The sequence below is a fragment of the Rhipicephalus microplus genome, chromosome 4, assembly GCF_043290135.1.
Source record: "Rhipicephalus microplus isolate Deutch F79 chromosome 4, USDA_Rmic, whole genome shotgun sequence".
Lineage (NCBI taxonomy): Eukaryota > Metazoa > Arthropoda > Arachnida > Ixodida > Ixodidae > Rhipicephalus > Rhipicephalus microplus.
The window spans coordinates 74,013,156-74,031,359 of record NC_134703.1 but is presented as its reverse complement, the minus strand read 5'-3'; the positions used below and the strand labels follow the sequence as shown (position 1 = coordinate 74,031,359).

Here is an 18,204-nt window from a genome sequence, read left to right as displayed (position 1 = left end):
ATTTTTCTTCCTTTTCTTTTTTTTCTCGCTTTCTATGCCTCTTTCCCTCTCTGAAGTCAGTCTCTCGTGTTTATCTTCACATGTTTTTTCCCTTTTTATCTGTTCGTTTTTCTATCTCTGTACTCATTCTCCTATACTTCTTTCTTTTCTCCTTACCCATCACTCCTTCTTACCCTCGCTTTCCTTTCCCGCCACCTTGCTGTACACTACTACACAAGGCTATGTCCTGCCAGCCAGCCTGGATCCCCAAGTAGTTAGGGCACTCACCTTCGAATTGTGGGTACGAAAGTTTGAATCTCACCTTGGCAAAAAAATTTATTTCTTTACTTATTTCTCTCTCCATTCGCTTTCTCTCCCATAAAGTTATTGCATCCTTCCCCGGAAAAAATTGCGCACATCTTCTGGTAGCAAAGCAAAAGAGGAAGAGGGGGAAAGGCAATGAAGGGAATGGCAAAAGTGGCTCGCGCCAGTTCATAGTGATATTTTTCTATCGACGATTCATGGCAAACCTTGACCTCAGCAGATGAACTCTAAAAAAAGTAGATTTAGGGGGCCTTTCTGCCTCACATTGATAAACATCATTTATCTCACACTCTGCCCTGCGTTAATGCTGCAGGTCCAGTATTTCCTGGTCACAAACTGCCTGCAGCCATCAGCATGGCGTAACACTCTCAATAGGAAAGAAGCCAGGCCTCAGTTTTCACGAGAAAAATGCAAGCGAGCCAGATGACAATTATTGTTCTGGCCGAGGGACACCCCAAATATATACTCTCTTTGCCTTAGAGTACACACACTCGTTGGCTTAGAGCATTGAAGTTCATCAGTGCCACATGAACATCAAAAACAGACTTCAAGAACTTTTTTGTAATATAACAAATTACTTGGAGACAGTTTATTGTTTTCTATAACCAAATGCATTGAGCTCAGCAACTGCACAAAGCGTCAACATTGTCACAAGCACCTCTCTCTAAAACTACATGTGTACCACAGTTCTATGTAACGTAGTGTAAGAAAGCACCTTGTGATTAAAGACCTTAGCTAGCATCAAATGTGCAACATTATAAATAAAAAAAGAAGAGTGAAACGGAACTTCAGAACTCTTTGGCAACTAGGGACCGACAGGTTGCTGTGAAAGTTGCAAGGAGGAGCAACTTTGAACAGCCATCCACTTGAGAGACACAAGTCAAAGAAACATCATGATCAAACTCAAAACAGAACCTTATGGACCAATCAGGGAAAAAATGCAATTATGGCAAAAAAAAAGATAACCTAAATATAATTTTAAAAAATCATTACAGTAAAACCACCAAAGACCAGATCTTAGGCATGAACTCAAGCCACAAACATTAGAGCAAATATGAGAGCTCTTAGACTACCTTAATACTTAGTATCTTTCATAATTCAAAGAAGACTGTTATAAAAGATAAAATTGTTAGCACTGAGCTCAAAACACAACCTTAAAAATTAAACATTTTTTAAGCATCATATTAGTCTCATCAGTAAAAAAAAATACTAAACTCGTAGTGACATAAGTGGGCAAAGATGCAACTTTTAAATAAAGTGTCATTTTTAATAATATCAATAAAATCCTTGAAAAAAATGCTTAAAACAAACAGTCCAGCTGTGAAGCATGTCATGGACACACACTAATACGCACGCACAATAACACTGCCCAGATTCTCAACAAGATGCATGAGACCGGAAGTTGTTCAGTTCGACGCTAAGATTTAGTATCTTCCGCCCGAGAAATGCATTGTATCTCTTCAAGTAGCGAATCATGTCCGACTGCTTCTCCAAGACATCTTCAAAATATGTGTCGTCCCTGCAAACAGGTGGGTTTTAATGTAGCGTAATAAATCAAGACTTGCATACAAGAGGTGTCGAAATGAAGAGGTACAAAGGGTAACAACATGACCTCTAAATACATGCCTATGCCGCTATGGGAGAATGTAGTAAGACATCAAAGGATGCGACTGGAGTCACTGTCATAGATTGGTGTAGGAGGGGGCGCCTGCATGCGCATGAGAGAGCAGAGGTTCTACAAAGAGCGCCGACAAATTGACACAGCAGTGTGTGGGCGGACAGGATGGTGCACACACCGCAGTTTAACAATTAAGAAGTAGTGACACATTATCTCATCTCTGACAGGAGAATATGTTTGAGCAGCCACCATTGATCACCCACAATTTTCGTGTACAGTCCTCTGAAAAATACTTTTGAAAAAGAGGTGCTTCAACTCGGATGACAAACTTGGGGACGCTGTGAAGAACTGTGTCTCATCACGGTCACAGGAATTATGAAAACAAGTAGTCCTCCCATTCATCCATCACTGAAATCGTAGTGATCAGACACATAGTGTATGCTTTGAATAAAGTCTTCATTTGTAAGCACAGTTTCATTTTGTACCTTTTCATTTCAACACACCTTGTGCAAATAAATACAGCAGTTAATTAAAGTGGAATGTACTTACATACCCGTACACAAAGACAGGCACACACCCAGAGTAGATGCAAACTAAAATTAAAGCTCACTGCATGCTAATCAAAAACAGTGGTTAGAGCTATTCTTCAGGTAAGGAGAAAGTATTGTATCACATCACTGTCGAGTGCTTCTGCAAAGTTATATTGTGAGGACATTTTATTTTTGCTAGCATTAAAGCCTGTTATATGCACATTAAAATATTTATTGTAAAACAACATTAGTTCAAACTCAATAGCACTATTGAGATTTTTTATTAGGCACACCTTAAATTATCAGGCAAGTGCTAGAATGAATAGACATCGTGCCACACAGTGCGGATAAAACCCCAAAAAGCCAGCTCTGAACTCGTTATTGTTTATTCTATATATTCGTTATTCTATATATATACATGCTTGCGGCAAGCGATTTTGTAACTTCAGTTCAAGGAGCTGTAACAGTGAACAGAATTAATTTATTGATCAGTGACACGCCAGAAACAAGCACCGACATGCGTTCATGTGAGCAGTTAGCCTTAGAAGGCACACTTAAAACCAAAAACAATTTATGTCAGAGTGAAAGATCAATGTTTGAGAACATCTCGAACGTCAATACTATCAACAACAGTTCTTACTGATTGAGAAATTCAGGCAAATTTACGATACCATATGCGCCACAAATGGGATGTTTTGAAATGATACCAATGACATCAAGAGTCAAGAATACAACTAATCAGTATTAATCAAACCAGCTTCAATGAAAAAGAACCTTCCGTGCACGCCAACAAGTAATACAATGGTGCTTGTCCGTTTCTCTTTGATCCACGGAAACAAAAACCGCTTGGCATTACCATAGAAAATGGCGCGAGTAGTTAAAAAGTTTCATTGTCACTTGGCTCGGCTGGATCGGTGGTGCCACCTAGCGGGACCCAGTTGCACTAGGCAAGCACTTATTCCAGAAACATCATGCATTCTACTTCTGGTGCGAATGCCTTGCAGCGGCGTAATTACGAATGAGTTGCCCGTTTCATAATTTTTTCCCCTGAAAACGCTAGGCAAATACAAATGTCTCCATGACTGTGGTTGCACTAATTGTCACAGGATGTCAGCATCATTGCACAGTAACCCAGCAGTTGCACAACTTTTTACATATGCCAGAATACTGTGCATGCTTTCTCATGCTTTTGCCTCAGTAGTGATTCAATCGTATCTAAACTTGAATATAGTTTAGATGCAGTGATTATCACCTTTTAGGGGTTTGCACAAATCTAAAGGTGTACGTTTACATAAGTACGCATATGTTGATGTATGGAATGCTGAAGCTTGGCTAAAACTTTGTTAGAATGTGCATTCTGGTAACACAGTGAATGCGATCTGGTACTCTCGCGACACTGCAATGTTACAACGTATACATGCAAGTTAAAAGCTGCTAATGGCATGTGCATGAGATGCAGCGAAGAAATCGGCGTGACTTTTCACTGGGCGCCGAGCAATGAACCTCTATACTGAAAGTAGCTCAGTGCTTTACCTTTGCATTAGATTCACAAGCCAATGCCTCGTTGCCAGGTTCACTGATGACATTCATCGCAACAAGCCGGCAAGCTTCAAAGGCTGCTGCAACTCCCTCTACTTTCGCTCTTCTGCTACTAGTGTTTGCGGCTGCTGAGTAAAGGTGGGCAACTTTGGGAAAGGCAACAGCTTCGCCAGGAGGTCAGTTTTTAGGTGGGTGATTTAAAGTGCACTACCGCTGTGCGGACCACTAAAACATGATTTTATTTCAAAACAAATATCTTCTGGTCTGAACCGTTATTTCAGAAATCAATGTAGACTTGGTGTCCCTTTAATGCTAAATATATTACAAAATATGCTCAAAAACACACTTATTTACATACCAGAAGTAATGCAATCGAAATCAGTCACTTGCATTATCATCATCAGTCTGACTACACCCCCTGCAAGGCAAAGGCTTCTCCCATCCAATCTGCCAATCAACCCAGTCTTGTGCTTTCTGCTGCCATGTTATACCTGCAAACTTTTTAATATAATGGATCCACCTAACTTTCTGTCTCCCCCTCGTGTGTTTGCTTTCTCTGGAAATCCAGTCAGTTACCCTTGATGACCAGCAGCGGTTATCCTGCCTACGAGCTGTGTGCTCGGCTTATGTTCATTTTTTTCTTCCTTATTCAAACTATAACCATCATCATCATCAGCCTGACTACGTTTACAGAAGGACAAAGGTCCTCCCATGTCCAGCCAGTTAACTCGGTCCTGTGCTAGCTGCTGCCAATTTATACCCGCAAACTTCTTAATCTCATCTGCCCACCTAACATTCTGTCCCTCCCTAACCCACTTGCCTTCTCTGGGAATCCAGTTAGTTACCCTTAATGATCAGCAGTTATCCTGTCTACGCGCTACATGCCCGGCCCATGTCCATTTCCTCTTCTTGATTTCAACTATGATATCCTTAACCCCCGTTTGTTCCCTAATGAACACTGCTATCTTCTTGTCTTTTAAGGTTACACCTACCATTTTTCTTTCCATTGCCTGCTGCGTCGTCCGCAATTTAAGCTGAACCCTCTTTGTAAGTCTGCAGGTTTCTGCTCCGTAGCTAAGTTCTGGCAAGATGCAGCTGTTATATACCTTCCTCTTGAGAGTTAGTGGCAGATTACTATTCATGATTTGAGATTGCTAGCCGAATGTGATCCACCCCATCCTTATTCTCCTAGTTATTTCACTTTCATGGGTCGGCTCCACGGTTACTACCTGTCCTGAGCACACATATTCCTTCACAACTTCCAGCGTCTCTCTGCCTATCGCAAGTGCTGTTTTCTGCCGAGACTGTTGCACATTACTTTAGTTTCGTGCATATTAATTTTTAGACTTACATTTCTGCTTTCCATGTCCAGTGCAGTAATCATGAGCTGTCATTCGTCCCCCGAGTTTGCAATGTCATCAGCAAATTACAGGTTACTAAGGTATTCTCCATTAACTCATATACCTAACTCTTCTTAATTTAGGGCCCTGAAAACCTCCTGTAAGCACGCAGTGAATAGCATTGGAGAGATCGCGTCTTCCAGCCTTACGCCCTTCTTTATAGGGATTCTGTCGATTTCTTTGTGGAGAACTATGGAGGCTGTGGATCCACTGTAGATTTCTTCTAGTATGTAAACGTAGGTTTCATCGATGCCCTTATTCGTATTGCCTGCATCACTGTTGATGTCTCGACTGAGTCAAATGCCTTCTCGTAATCTATGAAGGCTATGTATAGGAGTTGGTTGTATTAGGGTTGGTTGTACCTGATTGATAGTATATATATGGTCTATTGTGGAGTAGCCAGCACAAAATCCTGCTTGGTCCTTTAGAAGACAACTCTAATGTCGCCCTAATTCTATTTGCTATTATTTTTGCAAATAGTTTGTAGTCCGTTTGCATTTGCTCGTATTTCTTCCGTCACGACCCTATGAGCATCACTTGCATCTTTTCCCAAGAGCTCCAGCACAGTGTTCAAATTCTCATCTGTTTAGAAACGCTGCTCTTTTGCTGTTTTGCATGTCTAGTAAGCTTAACTTAGTTGTGCAACACATTTTGATCACTGTGGGCAGACTTCTGCAAAGAGCAATGAAAACTAGGTGACTTCAGTCTTCAGTTCGAATTAACTGTTGTGCATACCGAGGCTTTCGAATAATCAGGAGTCCCCCCCCCCCCCCAAGAAATGCAAGAGGCTCTGCTGGTTAAGGGTGTCAGTACAAATTCACTGCAATTTGTACTGCAATTTGCAACCAAGTTTCAAATAACAAGCTTTTAATGTAGTGCTATCAATCGGGAAAGGAACAAAATGTAGTACATATCGCATGATTGTGGATTTATTCTGCAAATCAATATTGTACATTTACCTTTTTTTTTTAAGGTATTTTGAGACAAGTGCACCTACCACAATTCTGAAATTCGCCTTCTTTGAATGGCAAGTTCACATAAGCAAGTGATCTTATCGTCTTTATTGTAACATATATATGCGCGTCGTAGTAGTAATAAATTTAGTTGAAAGTCTATGCTCGACCTCATCTCTTGTGTTAGTTGTCGCAAGTTTTGCCCCAAGAAGTTTAATAAAGGATTTCTTCTTTTTCATGTAAAGATATCGATGTTTTGCTAATGGACTCCCCTTCTTTATTTGATATAGAATGCTTCCACAAGGAGTTAGGCAAGAAGAGCAGAAAGATGGGTCTTAAAATCGATCTGCAGAAAACGAAAGTAATGTACAACAACCTCGGAAGAGAGCAGCGCATCGAGATAGGTAATAGTGCACTTCAAGTCGTAAAAGACTGTCTACTTAGGGCAGGTAATGACCACGGAGACGAACCACGAGATTGAAGTAACTAGAAGAATAAGAATGGGGTGGAGCACATTTGGCAAGCAATCTCAAATCATGAATAGTAATCTGCCACTATCCATCAAGGGGAAGGTATATAGCTGCATCTTGCAGGTACTTTGCTATGGAGCAGAAACCTGGAGACTTACAAAGAAGGTTCAGCTTAAATTGAGGACGACGCAGTGAGCAATGGAAAGAAAAATGGTAGGTCTAACCTTAAGAGACAAGAAGAGAGCAGAGTGGATTAGGGAACAAACGGCGGTTAAGGATATCATAGTTGAACTCAAGAAGAGGAAATGGACATGGGCCGGGCATGTAGCGCGTAGACGGAATAACCACTGGTCATTAAGGGTAACTGGTAACTAACTGGTTAATTGATTGCTTGACTGATAAATGGGGTTTAACGTCCCAAAACCACCATATGATTATGAGAGACGCCGTAGTGGAGGGCTCCAGAAATTTGGACCACCTGGGGTTCTTTAATGTGCGCCCAAATCAGAGCACACGGGCCTAAAACATTTTCACCTCCATCGGAAATGCAGCTGCCGCAGCCGGGATTCGAAAGGGTAACTAACTGGATCCCCTGAGAAGGCAAGCGGGTTAGGGGGAGATGCAAGGTTAGGTGGGCAGATGAGATTAAGAAGTTTGCGGGTGTAAATTGTCAGCAGTAAGCACAGGACCAAGTTGACTGGCGGAACATGGGAGAGGCCTTTGTCCTGCAGTAGATGCAGTCAGGCTGATGATGATGATGACTAAATAATGAAAGTGATGGCATTAAACCGTACATATGCCTGCTGGGACCAGGAAACATGTCAAAATTAGACCAGCTTCCAAATTATAGGGGGTTAAATTAACGTGATTTGATGGCATCCTCACATATGATATAACTAAACATTTAACATTCAAAACATTTTCCAGGTATTAGAGCATACTTGAAAACCATACAGGTAGCTTCGTGTAAAAATGCAAGATGCTCTAAACAGACAATTTTACAAAGCGGAGGAAGTAAATAAAGTAATTTGACCATCTTACCGAAAACCCAGATCACCAACAGATGTCTGGGAATGCATGAAGCTGAGGAGAAGCTCATCGTGAAGAGAATCTAGCTTGTACTTGTTCTTGTGGAAGTTCAGTGTCATCACTGCAAAGAAATTTGAAGAAAGCTTATACCAAAACCATTTAAAGGAACACAAAGCACCGCATTGATCAGTTTAATTTAATGTGGAACATTAAAAAACAAAGTTGAAGAGCTTTTGCGTTTCATCATGCAAACACTAACTCTGTGCACAAATTCTGCTGTAGTACAAACACTAGCTATCTCTAAATTGATCACAGCAGCAGACACACCTAACACGCCAGACACACCTAACGTAGGCAATAAGAAATCCAGTGTCTTGTTCAAAATTCAGCAGTGGCTGATTATTGAAAGCACTGCATCGGGATTCATTCTTTTCAGTTTTAACAGTATTTCGGTAGAGCAACCGCTCGTGTTTATATTCTTCATCTTTGAAGTGCACCACGTAAAGCACCATGCTCTTCGGTACCACCCATTCCTCTCATCTCACTCCGATAACCTGCAGATTTTGGAGCGTCACCTTTTTCGGAAAAGCGTGAAAGTTAGTCCCGGCCATAACATATGTTCTAGCAGCCTCTGAACAGCGCAACAACGCTGTTGGGAGGCTGCTGAGTTAATTCATCTGAAGTATCTGCTGGTAAAGGGGCGTCACGCGGAAAAGGAACGGATACGGCTGAAGGGAGTTCTACTTCCAGGGGTGGTGAGCTACAACTGACGCCATTTCCGTTTCTGTCCGATTTGCCCGGGCGCACTTCTAGAGCTCCGCGTCGTCTGCTAGCTGACAATTGGACCACCGATTACAAATAAAATACGTGATTGTAAGATTTTTCACAGTCATTCCATTGCTTACCCAACATTACTACGCATTCAGAGCCAACTCTGTCCAAGTCAAATTTCGTTGCAGTTGTCCTTTAATACTGATTATGGTTATTATGCTGCAGCATTGTGTAATGAACAGGATTTTAAACGATCACTCGTTACGCAATTCACATGGTGCGACACCTGGTGCAATTCCACGTTTCTGCCATGTACCGTTACACCTTTTCACACTGCACTAAAATCTCAATACAGCGAACCTCAAGAGACCACTTAAATCATTAGTTATTCTGAAATATCATCGTAGCGAAAATGTTAACAATTTTCACAAAAATCAGATGTGCAACTATTTGAGCGGCCTACCTGCACTGGGCTTTGCGTTATACTCTAATAAGCATGAAAAAACAAACACGAAACATTATGAAACAACTGCATGTTCATTTGAATAATTTTAATGTTTGCCTGATGGGTGAAACTTGATTGCTGCAAGACAAAATTTTAATAGTGCACATCCGTGTAACACACAGGCATTAGATACTGATTCCTTGAGTTGCTTCACGTGCGCTGTTTCAATGTCGTCTTCACTTTTGTTGCCCTCGTTGCAGTTGCTTTATCATGACAAATGGTCTGGATCATATTGCTTATCAGTTAAGCTAATGTGCATACAGTAAAATCTCGTTGATTCGATCCTCGTTAATTCGGAATTTCAGGTAATTTGGCCACAGCATCTGGTGTTGTCCAAAATGTACATTGCTCTATGACTGAAAACTCTCATTAATTTGGACAATGTCGGCCGCGCTTTGCTTAATTCGAACGACCGACCACAGTCAAGTCACGACGGGGAAGAAGCAGCGAATTCTGCTGGCCAAATTGACGGCGCACCTAAACAACTTTGGGATCGGACTGCGGCCTCTGAGATTCAAAACTTCATCTATGGGTAGTACATCTGGGAGGCACAAAAAAAAAGAAACACACACATGGTGTTTTAAACAACCAAAATGGAAGGCAGTGCATCGCTACTGTCATCAGCAACGGGCAACCCACGGATTTGCCTTTTCTTTTTCTTGCGCGTCGAACACATTTGCCTGACGGTCGAGTTTGATTGCTCACCTCTAGTGTACTTTAAATTATTTATTTGTACGTAATCAGTGCCATCTGCAGTCTTACTGTTTTTTGAAAAGTTTGCTGGTTTTTATTTCTTTTTTATCGCAGTGCGTTTCTTGTGTGTGTGTGCGTGTTTGTGTTGTCTACTTCGTGCACACGCACGTGACCACCACGCGAGCGACGCCGGGATGGTTTCCCCTTCGACTCCTGCGGCCACAACCACCCCAACTCTCGCAGCGAAGAGAGCGAAGTACGAAGCAAAAGATTTCGCTGCCAAGGTGAAAATATTGAATGGGTTGCAAGTGGGAGCATCTCGAAAAGAAGTGATGGAAAAGTTCAATGTGAAGAAAAGCACGCTGAGCACTTACATGAAGAACAAAGAGCAGATTATGCAAGAGTATAATGGGGACATGTGTGGCAACCAAAGGAAGAAGCTTCGAACGGCAGGGCATCCCAAGCTAGAAAAAGCGCTGTTGCGCTGAATTGAGTTTCGTGCGCTGCGCGTTTGCCCTTGAGTGGCCCCCTTATCTGCGCACAAGCAGAGAAGTTCACGGTGACCATAAATATTGACTCCTTCAATGCTTCGGAAGGCTGGTTCAACCGCTTCAAGAACCGACATGAGCTGGTGTTTCGTAACGTGTGTGGTGAAAGAGGTGCAGCTGACGAAAGTGTTGTGCACGACTGGTTGTCTATCTGTGCGCCTGTCTACTTACAAGCCGTACAACATTTTCAACGCTGAGAGACAGCACTGTTATATAAGGCTCTGCCTGACAAGACAATCGCCTTTAAGGGGGGCCGTGCGTTGGTGCACAACGAAGTAAAGAGCACATGACAGTTCTTCTGGCTGCTAACATGACCGGCACAGGGCGGCTGCCACTGCTAGCGATCGGGAAGGCTGTGAAGCGAAGATGTTTTAAAAATATTAAGCAGCTGCCTGTCAACTACCAGTTCAACAGAAAGGCTTGGATGACTGCCATACTCTTTCAAGCCTGGCTGCATCAGCACGACCACCGCTTTGCGACCAAGGCTCGGAAGGTGTTGTTCGTGCTAGACAACTGTTGTGCGCACATGAAGGTGTCCAGGCTCGAGAACATTAAACTGCTATTCCTGCCTCCGAACACAACGGCTTCCTTGCAGCCGATAGACCATCATACAGTTCAAGAAAAGCCACTATCGACGGCAGGTACTCGTGCGGATGTTGCTCTGCATGGAGTCAGGCAAGCAGTACGAAGTAGGCCTGCTAAGCGCTATTCACATGCTGACATACGTGTGGAACAACACACCGCCTGCAGTAGTCGCAAACTGCTTTAGACATAGCGGCTTTGTGCGCGACGCTGCTGATCCGGGTAAGGTGGCCTATGAATAAACCAGCGAAGAGCAAGACGGCCGCTATGTGAACATTATGCCAGCTGATGTGCCCCTGGGCGATTACTTCACAATTGACACCGATGTTGCCATGGTCGGCAACAGTGATTGTCGCAGAAGTCTTCGACAGCGAAGGGGAATCGGCTCATGAGGACTTGAGTGATGCTGACCAGCGTCCCTTACAGTCCGCATCCCTTACAGTCAGGCCTTACGCTTTAAAAGAATCTGCTCACAGCAATCAGAGTTTCAAAAAAAAATTGCAGAGCACTAAAGGATGCTCTAGTCAAACAAAAATATCTGCCGCAATTAATTGATGATGCAATAAAACGTGCCGACATGCATAATCGTAGAACGCTGTTGTGCGCTGCTAAAAACTCGACTCCCTCAGCGCAGACAAACTTGGTCCTTACCCATTCTGCGTTAGTTCCGCGTGTTTCGAATGTGCTGAGAAAGCACCACAATATTCTAATGCAAAGTGAACGCTTAAGAACCATTTTCACCGAACCACCTAAAGCAGTGTATCGCAAAGCTAAAACTATTCGAGACATACTCTCATCATCATTATCGTCGAAAGCAGACAGTCCTGATACGATCGGGTGCCATCCTTGCCAAAAACCGCGATTCAAAGTATGCCCGTACATGCGCACATGCCAACAGCTCACCAGTACTGGTTCCAACTTTTCCTTAAAAAGCAAAGGCAATCTTGACTGCGATTCTTAGAACGTGAAATACATGATAGAATGTGCGCTATGTGAAATACAGTACATTGGTCAAACAGAAGGGCCTTTTAGACTGCGTTTTAACAACCATAAATCTCATGCTAACACCTTGCTCCACTTGCCCATTTCAAGACACAAGCACCTCCCTGGCCACTCTTTTGAAAATCTACAGGTCACATTACTAGAATCTGGTTTCTGCACAAATTATGATAGAGAAGCCCGTGAATCATTGCTCATCTATAAGTTCGAAGTTGTCGCATCTGGTCTGAATGAAAATGTAGGAACACTTAGATGCCTGTCTGCGTAACCTGTATTACCCTGTTCATCTCTTTTCAGCCTTGCTCAGCAAGTCGCACTATGTTGTCTGTATTCGTTGATTACGTAGCAGCTTTGTAACGTCTTTGTCATTTTTTATTAGTATTTTATAGTTTTCTTCTTTTTTCCCCTTGCTTTTACCGGTCGAACTACTCTTCATGTTATGTGCTTTATCTTTTATGGGTTTTATCTTTTATTTGTAAACAAGTTGCTCGCCACGTGCTCGCGCATGGAAGCAATATCTTTTTACTCGTATACTAGATGCCCTTCATATTGTGTGACTTGCATATATATATGCCCATATATCGCCTTTCATGCCGGTTTTCATATTTGTATCTTATTGACATGCACATGTATATAAAATGCACTCGTGCCATAAACTGTATTCTGATGAAGGCCGGGCCCGCGGCCGAAACGTCAATAAAATCACTTCGTACGTGCGTCTTCTTCTCTATACGGATACCTATATATATATATATATATATATATATATATATATATATATATATATATATATATATATTTTACCGCAGGGGCGCCTGCGCAAGTAGGCGTTTGGTGTGTAGCGACACCACGAACCCGAGCTAACGGGGGAGTTTCGACTCCCTCCCACGCCTAGCCGTGCGTGGCTTTGCCGTGTCCGAGGAAAAGGGGATCCTGGGGGTTGAGCCGACGCTGGGTGATTGGACCGTTAAGGCCCCCCGGCAGAGGCAACACACCCCTTTGGCCCCGGCTTCACGTAGACGGCACCCCTGAGCTGACCCACCCAGGGGAATCGGCAGTCGCCTTTTCCTATCTCTCTCTCCCTACATCTTCGTCTTTATCTCTTACTATTTATCTGTCCTGTCTTCTACTCTCTTCCGTTTACTTCCAAACTTCCTGGCGGCTAGGGTTAACCCTGTGCAAATAGCCTATCTTGGTCTAAGCGCATTGGGTTATAGTGGCGTTGTACGGCTGGCGTCTGCAGGTTTCAGCATTTGTAACCTTATAGCGTCCCCTTGTTGGGCTCCGTGGTGGGTGGCCGCCAACGCTGCTGAACAACAATAAGGAAGACATGCATGGAGCTTTCCCACTACTGTGATCGTACCGGCTTAAAGCCGGTACGCACCGATGATCTCACCAGAGAAGGATTGGCCACCCTGGTGCAGTATCTGGCCACCCCCTCCCGTAGGCATTCGTCAATTAACTCACGGCCCTCAGTCCCCACCAGCTGCGGAGCAACTGACTACAACGGCGGTCAGATCTGCAAAGCAGCAGAGGGTGCTAGGAATCTCTGGATACGGACAGGCCACCATTGGAACTTGAACTTAGCAACGTTTAACGTTAGAACGTTATCTAGTGAGGGAAGTCTAGCTGTATTATTCGAGGAGCTAGAAGGCATTAAATGGGATATAATAGGGCTGAGTGAGGTTAGGAGGACAGATGAGGCCTATACTGTGCTACAGAATGGACACGTCATTTGCTATCGGGGCTTGGCAGACAGAAGAGAACTGGGAGTAGGGTTCCTAATTCATAGAAACATAGCTGGCAACATAGAGGATTACTAAAACATTAATGAAAGGGTGGTAGGCATTGTAATTAAACTGAATAAAAGATACAAAATGAAGGTAGTACAGGCTTACGCGCTATTGTGGCTCAGGGTGCTGAGTCGTATCCCTGTTGGGAATCGCAAAGCGCCGGAAGTTGAGGCGCCTCATAAAGCGCGACAGAGTTATTGTGGCTCAGGGTGCTGAGTCGTATCCCACCGCTGCCACCAGTTGTGGTGATCCCACCGCTGATCACCAGTTGTTGTGATCCCGGGGTGCTGTGGTAGCGTGGTGTAGCTTCGGGTTGAGGAAACGAACGCTTACGAGATGGGGATACGAAAAACAAACAGGTTTATGGCACTATTTACAAATATTTACAGCATGAGGTTAAGAGTTCGCAAACCACGAACGTGGTGGTTGAACCGCTACACAGTTCAGAGCCATCACAAACTACGAACGTGGTGGTTGAACCTTTACTTGGTCCAGAGCGACGTCCTGCACTCTGCGGCGCCGTTATAAGCCCTGTCGGGCTCCTCCTTCTTCTGTGGAACACCAATCACACACGCACACAACAGGTGAGGGGTACGAGCATGCACGGCGCACGTGAACATCCAATTTCGAGTCAAGATCACTGCACTTAAAGGTGGCGCCAGAGAGGCTCTTGCTCGTCGTGTATGTCGCTGGTCGAGGGGTCCCAAGCTTCGGACAGCAGACATCAAACGGTCCGCCAATCGGTCCGCTCAATTAGCAGGGCACTTTGTGGCGGCGGTCGCCGTTTCTTCAAAGGAATACGCTGTCTTTGTTGTCCCCTCTGGAACGGCTTACAGCTTCGTGGCGACATGACGTCTCATCCGCCGGCTAGCCGGGACAATACCTGGCGGGCATAGGCAAGCGGCGAGTCGGCTACTTCTTTGAGGATTAAAAGAGCGCCGCTCCCCCGTCATCTCTCGATGCTGGTTCCAAGAAAACCTGGGTTCGAGGCGTGGGAACGCGGCCCGGCTGCGCTTCTCAGCGACAGCATGGCGCCTACCGATGCCGGTCATAACAGCTTCCCCCTCGCCAGATGAGTCACGGAGGGCAGCGGTCAACACTGCTGCTCGCAGGGACGACGAAAGGGTCAGTAGTTGAATGCCAAGAACTGGCCTTCGCTTGTGGCATGGTCCAGGTGATTGCCGAATCTTCGACACTGTTTCTGAAACTCGACCACATGCACAAGCAAGTACTCGGCCCCCTTCGAACAAACCAAGCCAAAAGAGGGATGGGAAACCAATTTTTCATTGCTAGCTTTAATAAAAAGCTCGCACTCAAAACTCTCAGGACTCACTTGCGCTGAGAAACCAAACGTGCTACCTTACAAATTTACATAAAATGCACGAAAAAAACTAAAATATCAATTTTGATACATAAAGAGCACCCCAGAATGGCTTAGAAAGAGCGGCTGAGCGCGTCTACGTTTCCATTCAATTTGCCCTTTATTTACCTAATGCCAAAATTATATTTTCGAAGAATCAAGCTCTGCCTCACAAGGCGACTGTTCTTTTATGTCACGGTTTGCAGCCAAGTAAGGGGAAAATGGTCTGTCCCTACTTTAAATTTAGCACCTCTGAGATAACACTGCAACTGATGAATGGCCTACGCAAGGCAAGCGCATTCATTTCCTGAAGCTCAGTATGTTATCTCACCTGAGCCCAAATTCTGGCTCAAGTAGAACGCATCATACTCGTTGCCACTGTCGTCGAGACATATAACGACAGCCTCCTTCTTTTTGTCGCTGACTACTTACACGGTTCTGTCCCGCTGAGAGCATCGGTCCGGAACTCGAATTCAGCGAGCGCTAAGATTGTTCTAACGTCCGTCTTTGTTTACGGCCGCCCATAATTGTCTACCACTGAGACATAAAGCTCTCTAGCTTTTCTGAATCTTTGGCCTACACTGAGGCCGAAATACTCTTAGTTTGCTCAGAATTAGAAAAAGCTTACTGTCTCGCTCATATGATCACTTGACCAATCGCTCTTCAAATATAGCCAACAAAACATTGCTTTTTAAAAGGCTCATTTGGTTAAAGTTACCAGCTTATGCAAACGCTTCTGAGAGAAAAAAAAGACACTGAGCTCTCCTGAGCTTTTTAATTACTACTCTCATTCCTACAGCGTTGCAAGAAACACGGCACTACTAATCAAAACGCTTAATCCTTCGCAGTTGGTCTAACGACTTATTCTTACGTTACGTTGTAACACACAGTGAACAACACAAAAGTAATCCTAGGTGCGGCACTCATCAAAAGCACCTCACAATAATGCACAGGCTTTATGGCTAAATTCGTGCCTCAATGACCTTCAATTCTCAATGCGCGCAACAACAATTCTACTGTGTCGCGCCAAACTTAATCCTTTTACGAAATCGTTCGGTTTGTGCTAACATCTTCCTCATTAAATGCTCATTCACGCCGCATCCACATGACAGTGAAGGCATACGACATTACACTAAACCTTCGAAACACAAGAAAAATAACACACTTTTCTGATTTTTACCTTGTCGACAGGTTCGTACTAATGATTAGAACACTTCGATGTTAACTTTCAGCCTTCGGTTCGGCGGTTTTCCTTCTGAAAAAAATTACACCGCATCACGTAACCTACAACATTAAAAGTACTGAAATTACACCTACAAAGTAAAACTAAGTAACCATACGAAATAAGCATGTGTTACTCAATCTGACCACCCCCTTTTCTTAACTAGATTCGCTTGAATCGCACACGATGGGGTCGTGGTCCCGGCAGTTTTCGAGCTCGCCAGAAGGTACAAAATGCACAAACTCTAAGCAGTGCACTGCCGTCACACCTAATTTTCCGCTTCGGCCTGTTTCCCTCAGGAATTTGAAAGGAACGCGAGTAGCTCGGAGGGAGCCTGTGCCATTTTCTCTTTGTATTCACCCCTGCGCGGTATTTAGCCACTCCGCCCTTTCGACTTTGACCCTTCGGGCAAGGCCGCTTTTCCAAAGTCGTCGAGCTGAACCGTGCGCCTCGTTTGGGTGACGTCCCTCCTTTTCCTCCTCCACACCTGACTCGCCACTTGTACCTCTCGGAACGCCACCATTGACGTTTCCTGGAACGGATTAACGGCCTAGCCTTTCGTCTTTCTCGAGATGGAGTGGGATCTGTCGTAGGCCTACGCAGTGACGAACGCTTCCGCTTCTTCCTTTTTCTGCGATGTTCGCAAATCACCTCGATAATAGGGCTGCACTGCTGAAGCATGGCGTTCTTGCTCTCATCAGCCACTGCGCTAACCATGCCTACTTTTGACAATGTCGAAAGGTCCTCTTGAGGCATGAAGAAGGTTTCCAGCCTCTTACTGGGCCCATCAGGGCTGCTGGCACCCTCCTCATCCACGCAAGGAGCGTCTTTCGACATCGTCCCTACCTCGAGACCGGCCAAGGCCTCGTTCTCTGCATGCTCTACATCGATGCATTCGAGAATACGCGGGCCTTTCTCTGGCGCGATCTCTGTTTCAAGCGCTTTATCAGGCGCCTCAACTTCCGGCGCTTTGCGACGCGCCTCGCTTTCAGACTCCGGTGCGAGTCTTTCTTTCTTTTTGCTAATAGAAGTTCCAAATCTTCTGATTAGCTCTGCTTTCACAACTTCGTAGTTGTTCGCGTGCTGCTCACCGAGTCGCGCAACAACATCCGCTGCCTCGCAGGGCAGAACCGTGCGTAGCTTCTGAGACCAGGTGTCTCGCTCACACTTCAGTTGACTACACTTTCGTTCAAAGAGTCTAAGATACAGGCCCATATCCCATGATACCTCATATGGCTGCATGTACCTAGACATCTCGAACTCTGCCTCATTTTCGAGAAGTACTTCTTGCTGGCGTCCCAACCTCATACTCAACTCATAGTCTTGTTTGAAAAACTTTAGCTTGAGGCTTTCTCTTTCGTCTTCACTCTTTCCTTCCATCTGAGCTGCTCTTAGTTTTCCTTCGATGATGAGGTCCCATTCTTCACTTAGTTCCTCATCATCAGCCCCCAAATCATTAATCGCTTGAATGATTATGGTTTTTCGTGCCAAACCCTTTGTATCGATCCCCAATTCCTCACACAACAGCAACAAGTCTGACTTCTGCAGCTCCCGTAAGTCCATTATCGTACTGAGTGCTCGCTACTTCCAAAAATAACTTTCCGAAACGGCGAAACTGAGTCTTTCGGCAAAGTTAACTACCAGTTCTAAAATTTAACCTCTTTTAGAACCTGGTTCACTCAAAGGAAAAGCCAAGCACTCACCCATACGTGATCCATGTCTCGAGCCAGCTGCTTCTCCTGGGCCGACTGTTGTTGTCACTTGTAGCTTCGAATCCCACCGCTGCCACCAGTTGTTGGGAATCCCACCGCTGCCACCAGTTGTTGGGAATCCCTGGGGTGCTGTGGTAGCGTGGTGTAGCTTCGGGTTGAGGAAACGAACGCTTACGA

General features: G+C 44.4%; 1 protein-coding gene across 3 annotated transcripts in view; it reads right to left on the bottom strand.

The window, feature by feature from the left end:
- Window positions 1-1,549: 1,549 nt before the first annotated feature.
- LOC119172115 (transmembrane protein 192) overlaps window positions 1,550-18,204 on the bottom strand; it is a 33,506-nt gene continuing 16,851 nt past the window's right edge. For all 3 annotated transcript variants that reach the window (XM_037423110.2, XM_037423109.2, XM_037423108.2), the window contains exons 5-6: window positions 7,855-7,963; window positions 1,550-1,822 (exon numbers count right to left, since the gene is read on the bottom strand). In XM_037423110.2, coding sequence (XP_037279007.2) covers window positions 1,681-1,822; window positions 7,855-7,963 — 251 coding nt within the window. In that variant the 3' untranslated portion in view covers window positions 1,550-1,680. The remainder of the gene's footprint in view (window positions 1,823-7,854; window positions 7,964-18,204) is intronic.